The sequence below is a fragment of the Chaetura pelagica genome, unplaced genomic scaffold (genome assembly GCF_000747805.2).
Source record: "Chaetura pelagica isolate M959 unplaced genomic scaffold, ChaPel_1.0 scaffold148, whole genome shotgun sequence".
NCBI classification, from domain to species: Eukaryota; Metazoa; Chordata; class Aves; order Apodiformes; family Apodidae; genus Chaetura; species Chaetura pelagica.
Genome location: NW_009954219.1, coordinates 9,166 through 20,642, shown reverse-complemented (window position 1 = coordinate 20,642; position 11,477 = coordinate 9,166). Strand labels below are relative to the sequence as shown.

At 55.9% G+C, this 11,477-nt stretch overlaps 1 protein-coding gene across 1 annotated transcript in view; it reads right to left on the bottom strand.

The window, feature by feature from the left end:
• Nucleotides 1–28: 28 nt before the first annotated feature.
• The window catches only part of LOC104393905 (chromodomain-helicase-DNA-binding protein 8-like), a 17,753-nt gene continuing 6,304 nt past the window's right edge, over nucleotides 29–11,477 (bottom strand). Inside the window, exons 3-16 of the mRNA XM_010003429.1 lie at nucleotides 10,307–10,460; nucleotides 9,438–9,632; nucleotides 9,280–9,348; nucleotides 9,145–9,200; nucleotides 8,688–8,805; nucleotides 7,795–7,878; nucleotides 7,587–7,724; nucleotides 7,374–7,495; nucleotides 5,534–5,777; nucleotides 4,703–4,879; nucleotides 3,741–3,884; nucleotides 3,390–3,645; nucleotides 2,296–2,509; nucleotides 29–155 (exon numbers count right to left, since the gene is read on the bottom strand). Coding sequence (XP_010001731.1) covers nucleotides 29–155; nucleotides 2,296–2,509; nucleotides 3,390–3,645; nucleotides 3,741–3,884; nucleotides 4,703–4,879; nucleotides 5,534–5,777; nucleotides 7,374–7,495; nucleotides 7,587–7,724; nucleotides 7,795–7,878; nucleotides 8,688–8,805; nucleotides 9,145–9,200; nucleotides 9,280–9,348; nucleotides 9,438–9,632; nucleotides 10,307–10,460 — 2,098 coding nt within the window. The remainder of the gene's footprint in view (nucleotides 156–2,295; nucleotides 2,510–3,389; nucleotides 3,646–3,740; nucleotides 3,885–4,702; nucleotides 4,880–5,533; nucleotides 5,778–7,373; nucleotides 7,496–7,586; nucleotides 7,725–7,794; nucleotides 7,879–8,687; nucleotides 8,806–9,144; nucleotides 9,201–9,279; nucleotides 9,349–9,437; nucleotides 9,633–10,306; nucleotides 10,461–11,477) is intronic.

The window sequence follows — 11,477 nt, the reverse complement described above, 5'->3', positions numbered from 1 at the left end:
TTCCACCTGGTGGTTCCATCTCCAGGTTCTACCCCCTGGCTCCACCCCCTGGCTCCCCCCAGCCGCAGCGGTCGGAGTCGGGGCGGCTGAAGCGGTCGATGGCCGCCTGCCGGAGGTTGCCCCGCACCCGCCCGTCGATGCGCTCGTACAGGTACCTGGGGGGACACCAGGGGCAGCCCCAGGGGGCAGGTGGAGGAGCTTGGGGGGGCCAGGGGGTCGTTCCACCTGGTGGTTCCACCTGGTGGTTCCACCTGGTGGTTCTACCTCTTGGTTCCACCTCGTGGTTCCACCTGTGGGTTCCACCTCGTGGTTCTACCTGGTGGTTTTACCTGGTGGTTCTACCTCTTGGCTCTACCTGGTAGTTCCACCTCATGGTTCTATGTGGTGGTTCTACCTTCTAGTTCTATGTCATGGTCATACCTCTTGGTTCTACCTCGTGGTTCCACTTGGTGGTTCCACCTGGTGGTTCTACCTCTTGGTTCCACCTCGTGGTTCCACCTGTGGGTTCCACCTCGTGGTTCTACCTGGTGGTTTTACCTGGTGGTTCTACCTCTTGGCTCTACCTGGTAGTTCCACCTCATGGTTCTATGTGGTGGTTCTACCTTCTAGTTCTATGTCATGGTCATACCTCTTGGTTCTACCTCGTGGTTCCACTGGTTCTACCTTGTGGTTCCACCTGGTGGTTCCACCTCTTGGTTCCACTTGGTGGTTCTACCCGGTGGTTCTACGTCTTGGTTTCACCTGGTGGTTCCACCTCTTGGTTCTACCTCGTGGTTCTACCTGGTGGTTCTACCTCTTGGTTCTACCTGGTGGTTCCATCTGGTGGTTCTACCTCCTGGTTTCACCTGGTGGTTCTACCTCCTGGTTCTACCTCTTGGTTTCACCTCTTGGTTCCACCTGGTGCTTCCACCTCATGGTTCTACCTCTTGGATCTACCTCGTGGTTCCACCTTGTGGTTCCGTTTCACCTCTTGGTTCCACCTGGTGCTTCCATCTGGTGGTTCTACCTGATGGTTCCACCTCTTGCTTCTACCTCTGGGTTCTACCTCGTGGTTCCACCTCTTGGTTCTACCTCTTGGTTCCACCTGGTGGTTCCACCTCAAGGTTCTATGTGGTGGTTCTACCTGATGGTTCCACCTCATGGTTCTACCTGGTGGTTCCAACTGGTGGTTCCACCTCTTGGTTCTACCTCTTGGTCCTACCTGGTGGTTCCACCTCTTGGTTTCACCTGGTGGTTCTATCTCTTCTTGGTTCTACCTCATGGTTCCACCTGGTGGTTCTACCTGGTGGTTCTACCTCTTGGTTCCACCTCGTGGTTCCACCTGATGGTTTCACCTCTTGGTTCTACCTGGTGGTTCCACCTCTTGGTTCCACCTGGTGGTTCCACCTCTTGGTTCTACCTCTTGGTCCTACCTGGTTGTTCCACCTCTTGGTTTCACCTGGTGATTCTATCTCTTGGTTCTACCTCATGGTTCCACCTGGTGGTTCTACCTGGTGGTTCTACCTCTTGGTTCCACCTCGTGGTTCCACCTGATGGTTTCACGGAGGAGCTTAGGGGGGCCAGGGGGTGGTTCCACCTGGTGGTTCCACCTGGTGGTTCTACCTGGTGGTTCTACCTCCAGGTTCTACCTCTTGGCTCTACCCCTTGGCTCCACCCCCTGGCTCCGTGGTTCCACCTCTACCTGGTGGTTCTACCTCTTGGTTCCACCAGGTGGTTCTACCTCTTGGTTCCACCTCGTGGTTCTACCTCTTGGTTGCACCTGGTGGTTCTACCTCATGGTTCTACCTGGTGGTTCTACCTCTTGGTTCCACCAGGTGGTTCTACCTCTTGGTTCCACCTCGTGGTTCTACCTCTTGGTTGCACCTGGTGGTTCTACCTCATGGTTCTACCTGGTGGTTCTACCTCTTGGTTCCACCAGGTGGTTCTACCTCTTGGTTCCACCTCGTGGTTCTACCTCTTGGTTGCACCTGGTGGTTCTACCTCATAGTTCTACCTGGTGGTTCCACCTCTTAGTTCCACCAGGTGGTTCTACCTCATTGTTCCAGCTGGTGGTTCTACCTCTTGGTTCTACCTCCTGGTTCCTCCAGGTGTTCCCACCTTCTGGCCCCACCTCCTCCACCAGCCCAAGCACCTTCATCACCCACCCCCCACCCCATCCACCCCCCAACTTGGATCCCTTGGTACATGGGCAGTGAACAGCCAGATCCCCACCCTGGGCCATTTCCACTCTGTGTCTGCAGTGCAGGGCCAGGGTGACATGGAGGAGGTGTGGTGAGAGCTGAAGCCTGTCCCCACCTCTTCTGGATGAGATAGTCCTCCAGGATGTCCAGGCAACGGACCATCTGAGAGAAGATAAGGACCTTGTGGCCTCCAGCCTTCAGCTTGGGGAGGAGCTTGTCAATCAGGACCAACTTCCCGGCCGAGCGGACCATGGCCTGGAGGTGGAAGTCGTGGGGGACGTGGTGGTGACACGAGTCCCTGAACTCGGCCAGGATCTTCTCCTCTGCACCTGGAAAGGGGAGGTGGGACCATCAAGGGGGGGTGGTGGGAGCTTCTGCAGGAGGTGGAGGAGCAGGGCTGGGCTGAGGGGCGTCAGAAGGTTGGCTAGGTGGAGGTGGAGAACCTTCTCCACCATGACCTGGAGCCCAAGAGGTGGCTCCATGGAGGAGAACCTCCATCTAGATGGACCTGGAGAACCTTCTCCACCATGACCTGGAGCCCAAGAGGTGCCTCCATGGAGGAGAAACCCCATCTAGATGGACTTGGAGAACCTTCTCCACCATGACCTGGAGCCCAACAGGTGGCTCCATGGAGGAGAAGTCAACAAGGGTGGAGATGCTCCACCAAAGAAGACCTGAAGACCATTAAACCTCAACTAGATGGACCTGGAGAACCTTCTCCACCATGACCTGGAGCCCAACAGGTGGCTCCATGAAGATCCTGGAGGAGAAACCCCATCTAGATGGACCTGGAGAACCTTCTCCACCATGACCTGGAACCCAACAGGTGCCTCCTTGGAGCTCATGGAAGAAAAACCCCAACTAGATGGACCTGGAGAACCTTCTCCACCATGACCTGGAACCCAACAGGTGCCTCCTTGGAGCTCATGGAAGAAAAACCCCAACTAGATGGACCTGGAGAACCTTCTCCACCATGACCTGGAACCCAACAGGTGCCTCCTTGGAGCTCATGGAAGAAAAACCCCAACTAGATGGACCTGGAGAACCTTCTCCACCATGACCTGAAGCTCCACCCCAACCCCAAGCTAAAAACCCAACCCAGATGGTTCCACATGGACCTCTGAGCTCCTCCACCCATGGTAAGAGGTCCAAGGGTTGGTGGGAGGTCCAAAGGTTGGTGGGATGTCCCATGTCCACCTGGTTCCTCACCGTTGATGAGGTAGGGATGGTTACAACACTTGCGGAGTTCCATCATGGTGTTGAGAAGGTTGGGCATGTTGGTGTGACCAGCACCTTTGGACAAGAAGGAGAAGTTCTTCTCCAAGATGGCCCTGTAGTATTTCTTCTGGATGTTGGTCAACTCCACCTCGATGATGGTCTCCTGCTTGGGAGCCAAGTTCTTCTCCACGTCCTCCTTCAAGCGGCGGAGCATCATGGGCTTCAGGATGGCCTGGAGCTTCTGGACCTGGTGGTGGGAGGATGAGAAGGTCTAGGAGGTCCTCCAAGGAAGGAGGAGGAAGCTTGGGTGGGGTGGGAGAAGGTGCAAGGTGGGTTCCTCACCTGTTCTTCTGTCTTGAGGTCACCGAAGTCCTTGAGGAATTCGGCTTCTGAAGGGAACTGAGAAGGTTCCAGGAAGTGGAGAAGACTGAAAAGTTCCTCCACCGTGTTCTGGAGGGGGGTCCCAGTCAGGAGGACCTTGTGTTCCTGAGGAGGAGAAGGTGGAGATGGGGAGGGCTTAGGGTGGGGACAGGCCCAACCATCTCCAGGTGCCACCAAGGCTCCATAAACACCTTCAAGGATCATCCCCAGGGTGGTGAAACAGATTCAAACATCTCCAGGTGCCACCAAAACCCATCCCTGAGAACCCAAACCCCACCCAACCACCTCCAGACAGCCCCAAGACCCCATAACGACCTTCAAGGACCATCTCCAGGGTGGTGGAACAGGTTCAAACATCTCCAGGTGCCACCAAAACCCATCCCTGAGAACCCAAACCCCACCCAACCACCTCCAGACAGCCCCAAGACCCCATAACGACCTTCAAGGACCATCTCCAGGGTGGTGGAACAGGTTCAAACATCTGCAGGTGCCACCAAAACCCATCCCCAGGAACCCAAACCCCACCCAACTATCTCAAGACACCCCCAAGACCCCATAACGACCTTCAGGGACCATCTCTAGGCTGGTGGACCAAGCTCAACCATCTCCAGATGCCACCAAAACCCATCCCCAGGAACCCAGGATGAACCCAATCATCTCCAGATGCCCCCAAGACCCCATAACGACCTTCAAGGATCAGCCCCTGAGGGCCAGGAAGACCTCAAACATCTCCAGGTGCCCCCAAGACCCCATAAACACCTTCAAGGATCATCTCCTGGGTGGTGGAACAGCTTCAAACATCTCCAGGTGCCACCAAAACCCATCTCCAGCAACCCAAACCCCACCCAACCATCTCCAGACCCCCCCTAGACCCCATAACGACCACCCAAGAGGTCCTCCCCACCTCCCCAACCCCCCCTCACCAGGTCCATGTGCTTGAGGCTGTCCAGGAGCTTGCAGTTGCGGTTCTTGAGGCGATGGGCCTCGTCGATGATGACACATCTCCACTCAATCTCCCTCAGCTCGGGACAATCCGAGAGGATCATCTCGAAGGTGGTGATGAGGGCATCAAACTTGTAGGCCCCGGGGATGAGGCGGCCCTGGAAGGGAGAGGTGGAAGGTTGGGAGATGCCTTCAAGGTGGGATGAGGTGGAAGGAAGGTTGGGAGGTGCCTTCAAGGGTTGGGTGAAGGTTGGGAGGTGCCTTCAAGGGTTGGGAGAAGGTTGGGAGGTGCCTTCAAGGGTTGGGAGAAGGTTGGGGAGGTGCCTTCAAGGGTTGGGAGGTGCCTTCAAGGGTTGGGAGAAGGTTGGAAGATGCCTTCAAGGGTTGGGAGAAGGTTGGGAGGTGCCTTCAAGGGTTGGGAGAAGGTTGGGAGATGCCTTCAAGGGTTGGGGGAAGGTTGGGAGGTGCCTTCAAGGGTTGGGAGAAGGTTGGGAGGTGCCTTCATGGGTTGGGAGAAGGTTGGGAGATGCCTTCAAGGTGGGATGGGGTGGAAGTAAGGTTGGGAGATGCCTTCAAGGGTTGGGTGAAGGTTGGGAGGTGCCTTCAAGGGTTGGGAGAAGGTTGGGAGGTGCCTTCAAGGGGACATGAGGAGGAACCAAAGCTCCTGAGATGCCTTCAAGGGGGGACGAGAAGCAACCAAAGCTCCCGAGATGCCTTCAAACCCCCCAAACCCCCCAACCCAAGGTCTTGGGGAGCCCCTAAGATTGGAGAAGACCCCGAGCAGGGAGGTCCTAAGGGTGGGGCCACCTCACCCGGGGGTCCTTGCAGTACATCTCATACTGCTGGATCATCTGGCGGGAGGCCAGGCTGCCGTGGTAGACAATGGTGTTCATCTCGGTCCAGGTGTTGAACTCCCTCTCCCAGTTGGTGATGGTGGACAAGGGGGCGATGACCAGGAATGGTCCCCTGATCCCCACCTTGAAGACCTCCTGGAGGAAGGCGATGGACTGGATGGTCTTGCCCAAGCCCATCTCGTCGGCCAAGATGCAGTTTTGCCTGGAGGAGGAGGAGAGGAGAAGGTGGTGGAGGTGGGAAGATCCACCTCAAGGTCCTCTTTCCCACCTCAACGACCTCCTGGAGCTCCAAGATGGTGAAGATCCACCTCAAGATCCTCCTTCCTACCTCTATGTCCTCATGGAGCTCCACCTTGGTGGAGATCCAACCTGGTGGAGCTCCAAGCTGGTGAAGATCCACCTCAAGATCCTCCTTCCTACCTCTATGTCCTCATGGAGCTCCACCTTGGTGGAGATCCAACCTGGTGGAGCTCCAAGCTGGTGAAGATCCACCTCAAGATCCTCCTTCCCACCTCTTATGTTCTCATGGAGCTTCACCTTGGTGGAGATCCACCTCAAACTCCTCCTGCCCACCTCTATGTCCTCATGGAGCTCCACCTTGGTGGAGATCCAACCTGGTGGAGCTCCAAGCTGGTGGAGATCCAAGCTGGTGGAGCTCCAAGTTGATGGAGATCCACCTCAAGGTCCTCCTTCCCACCTCTATGTCCTCATGGAGCTCCACCTTGGTGGAGATCCAACCTGGTGGAGCTCCAGGTTGGTGGAGATCCAACCTGGTGGAGCTCCAGGTTGGTGGAGATCCAACCTGGTGGAGCTCCAGGTTGGTGGAGATCCAACCTGGTGGAGCTCCAGGTTGGTGGAGATCCAACCTGGTGGAGCTCCAGGTTGGTGGAGATCCAACCTGGTGGAGCTCCAGGTTGGTGGAGATCCAACCTGGTGGAGCTCCAAGTTGGGGAGATCCACCTCAAGGTCCTCTTTCCTACCTCTATGTCCTCATGGAGGTCCACCTTGGTGGAGATCCAACCTGGTGGAGCTCCAAGCTGGTGAAGATCCACCTCAAGATCCTCCTTCCCACCTCTATGTTCTCATGGAGCTCCAAGTTGGTGGAGATCCACCTCAAGATCCTCCTTCCTACCTCTATGTTCTCATGGAGCTCCACCTTGGTGGAGATCCAACCTGGTGGAGCTCCAAGCTGGTGGAGATCCAAGCTGGTGGAGCTCCAAGTTGGTGGAGATCCACCTCAAGGTCCTCCTTCCTACCTCTATGTCCTCATGGAGCTCCACCTTGGTGGAGATCCAACCTGGTGGAGCTCCAAGCTGGTGGAGATCCAAGCTGGTGGAGCTCCAAGTTGGTGGAGATCCACCTCAAGGTCCTCCTTCCTACCTCTATGTCCTCATGGAGCTCCACCTTGGTGGAGATCCAACCTGGTGGAGCTCCAGGTTGGTGGAGATCCAACCTGGTGGAGCTCCAAGTTGGGGAGATCCACCTCAAGGTCCTCCTTCCCACCTCTATGTCCTCATGGAGCTCCACCTTGGTGGAGATCCAATCTGGTGGAGCTCCAAGCTGGTGGAGATCCACCTCAAACTCCTCCTGCCCACCTCAAGTGTCCTCATGGAGTTCCAAGTTGGTGGAGATCCAACCTAGTGGAGCTCCAAGCTGCTGGAGATCCACCTCAAGATCCTCTTGCCCACCTCAACGACCTCCTGGAGCTCCACACTCCTTGATGTCCCTTTCCAGGTCCTCTCCCCCCACCCCATTGTCCTCTCCCACCACCCCATTGTCCTCTCCCACCACCCCTCACCTGTTGTACCAGTTGAAGAGCAACCAGTTGACCCCTTCCAACTGATACTCCCTCAACTGGTTGTGGTTCTTATACTCATGGGACATCTCCAACTTCTTCCACGCCCCGGCCTGAGGTCTGGCCTGAGGAGAAGACCAACAAGACCCCACCAGGTGACTCTGGGGGGACCTCAGGATGGAGGAGAAGGTGGGAGAGAAGATCCTGGAGACCCACCAAGCGTTTGAGGTCGGGCGGCCGCGCTTGGATGCGCTTGAAGTCGCCGACCTTGGCCTCGTCCACGTCCTCCTTGAGCTCCCAGGTGGAGTCTTCATAGGGTAAGGAGCACCACTTGACCAGGTAGTAGACCACGGGCTGGAGAAGAAGGTGGTGAGGACGTGGGATGGGAGAGGAACCTCCCATCAGGAGGTGGTTTCTCACCCACCTCCCCGTTGTCCTTGTCCACGCTGTGGGATTCGTCCAGGATGCGATCGACCTCCACGTAGTCGGGGTTGAAAGGTTCTTCATCCTGGGGAGGGAGAGGGTGGGGAAGGTCCTCAGAGGGGTTGAAGAGGTCCAGATGCCACCAAGACACCAGAAACACCTTCAAGGATCAGTCCCTGAGGGCCAGGAAGGCCTCAAACATCTCCAACCACACCCAAGACTCCATAACGACGTTCAAGGATCGTCTCCTGGGTGGTGGAACAGGTGCATCCCCAGGGTGGTGGAACAGGTTCAAACATTTCCAGCTGCCACCAAAACCCATCCCCAGGGACCCAAACCCAACCCAACCATCTCCCAACACCCCCAAAACTCCATAAACACCTTCAAGGACCATCCCCTGAGGGCCAGGAAGACCTCAAACATCTCCAAACACCCCCAAGACCCCATAACGACCTTCAAGGATCATCCCCAGGGTGGTGGAACAGGTTCAAACATTTCCAGCTGCCACCAAAACCCATCCCCAGGGACCCAAACCCAACCCAACCATCTCCCAACACCCCCAAAACTCCATAAACACCTTCAAGGACCATCCCCTGAGGGCCAGGAAGACCTCAAACATCTCCAAACACCCCCAAGACCCCATAAACACCTTCATGGACCGTCTCTAAGGTGGTGGAACAGGTTCAAACATCTCCAGCTGCCACCAAAACCCATCCCTGAGAACCCAAGATGAACCCAACCATCTCCAGATGCCACCAAGACACCATAAACACCTTCAAGGATCAACTCCAGGGTGGTGGAACAGGCCCAACCATCTCCAGGTGCCCCCCAAGACCCCACAAACACCATCAGGACCATCCCCTCGGGGTCTCCTCCAACCCCCAACCCCAGCACCTCGTGGAAGAAGTGACGCATCTGGGTCATCTTGGTCTTGAAACGTTTCAGCTTCTGGTGGATCCTCTTGTCCTTCTCCAGCTGGTCGATGGTCGCCCACTCACAGTGGAGGTAGGAGCTGGGGAGGAGACCAAGGTTGGGTGGAAGATGGTCAAGGTTGGGTGGGATAAGGCCTATGTTGGGTCCCACCAAGGTTGGGTGAAGGCCCAAGACCAAGGTTGGGTGAATGGAGCCCAACGTTGGGTCCCACCAAGGTTGGGTGAAGGCCCAAGACCAAGGTTGGGTGAAGGCCCAAGACCAAGGTTGGGTGAGACGAGCCCAACGTCGGGCGCCGTTTCTCCTGCTGGTTCCTCCCCTTGGCTTTGAGAAGCTCAGGCCACCCAAGGAGACCACCTAGGGCCATGGTTGACCCCAGAAGACCCTTCTCCACCCATCCCACCTCCTTTGGGCCACCTACTAGTTCTTGTACTTGACGAAAAACTCCTCAGACTCGATCAACTGGCCGGACGGAAGCTGCGGAGATGCAGGTGAGGACGTCAGGATGGGCCAACAAACCAACCTCCCAACCTCCCCCCCAAAGATGGTTCCTCACCTCCTTCTTCACCACCCTCATGGAGAGGACCTTGTCCACGATGGCTGCGTCCTCCTCACTCGGGTTCTCCTGGAGGTGGAGGAAGAGAAACCCATCAAGGTGGTGAAGATGAGAAGACGGTGGCGACCACCAAGAGGTGAGAAGAAGACAAATCCCACCACAAAGAACTGCATGGAGGGCAAGGTCTCCCCTTCAGGTTCAGGTTCTGGGATGGGGGGTTGAGGGATGGGGGGTTGTTCTGGTCTGATGGGACCCGTGACGTCCAGTTCTTCATCCTCCTCATCATCAGTGATCTTGATGTCCAGGTCCTCCGTGTACTTCTTGCGCTTCACCTGCCGGTTGGAGCGGCGCTTCTGGAGGGGGAGGAGAAGAAGGGGCAGGAGATGGTGGGGAAGTCCTGGATGGTGGGGGGGGTTTCCACCAAGGTGGACCTCTCTCCTGAGGTGGGGATGGAAAGGGTTGGAGGGTTGAGGAGGTGGAGGGTCCACAGCCAAGGTGGGGGTGGGGGAGGAGATGATCGGCGTGGTGGGGAAGGAAGGAGCTTGTTATTCATGGACCTTCCCATCCATGGACATTCCCATCATCCATGGACCTTCCCATCATCCATGGACCTTCCCCATCCATGGATCTCCCCATCATCCATGGACCTCCCCATCATCCATGGACCTTCTCATCAATCATGGATCTCCCCATCCATGGACCTCCCCATCCATGGACATTCCCCATCCATGGACCTCCCCATCATCCATGGACCTCCCCATCATCCATGGCCCTCCCCATCATCCATGGCCCTCCCCATCATCCATGGCCCTCCCCATCATCCATGGCCCTCCCCATCATCCATGGCCCTCCCCATCCATGGACTTCCCCACCCATGGACCTTCCCATCATCCATAGACCTTCTCATCATCCACGGACCTTCCCCATCCATGGACCTCCACCTCCCCAGCCCTTCCTGGGACCTCCCACCCCATCGAGGACCTCCCCACCCCCCCTGAACTGGTTGTCCCCAAGCTGGTGGCCCTACCTGGACACTGGTCTCCTCCTCCTCCCGGGGGGAAGGGGCGGGGAGGACCTCGGTGTCCGAGGTGTCGGAGCTCGCGTTGCGTTTCCGCTTCTTCCCCACCACAGGGGTGATTGTGTGAGTGTGAGAGAGTGTGAGTGTGTGATTGTGCGTGTGACTAAGTGTGAGTGTGTGTGAGTGTGAGTGTGAGTGTGTGTGAGCGTGTTTGAGTGAGTGTGAGTGTGAGTGTGAGTGAGTATTAGTGAGTGTGAGTGTGTTAGTGACTGTGAGTGTGAGTGTGAGTGGGTGAGTAATTGTGAGTGTGAGTTTTAGTGTGAGTGAGTGTGAGTGTGAGTGTGAGTGTGAGTGTGTGAGTGTGAGTGTGTGAGTGAGTGTGAGTGTGAGTGTGAGCGTGTTTGAGTGAGTGTGAGTTAGTGTGTGAGTGTGAGTGTGAGTGAGTATTAGTGAGTGTGAGTGTGTTATTGACTGTGAGTGTGAGTGTGAGAGTGAGTGGGTGAGTGAGTGTGAGTGAGTTTTAGTGTGAGTGAGTGTTAGCGTGATTGTGAGAGTGTGAGTGTGAGTGTAAGTGTGAGTGTGATTGTGTGAGTGTAAGTGTGTGAGTGTGAGTGTGAGTGTGAGCGGGTAAGTGAGTGTGAGTGTGAATTTGAGTGATTGTGTGAGTGTGAGTGTGTGTGACTGAGTGTGAGTGTGAGTGTGTGTGTGTGTGAGTGAGTGTGAGTGTGTGGGTGTGGGTGTGAGTGTGAGTGTGAGTGTGGGAGTGTGAGTGTGATTGTGTGAGTGTGAGAGAGTGTGAGTGATTGTGTGTGTGACTGAGTGTAAGTGTGTGTGTGTGTGTGAGTGTGAGTGTGTGAGTGTGAGTGTGAGCGTGTTTGAGTGAGTGTGAGTATGAGTGTAAGTATTAGTGAGTGTGAGTGTGTTAGTGACTGTGAGTGTGAGTGTGTGAGTAAGTATTAGTGAGTGTGAGTTTTAGTGTGAGTGACTGTGAGTGTGAGTGTGAGAGTGTGAGTGTGAGTGTGAGTGTGAGTGTGAGTGTGAGTGTGAGTGTGAGTGTGAGTGTGATTGTGTGAGTGTAAGTGTGTGAGTGAGTGTGAGTGCGACTGTGTGTGAGTGTGTGTGAGTGTGTGTGAGCATGAGTGTGATTGTGATTATGAGTGTGAGTGTGTGAGTGTGAGTG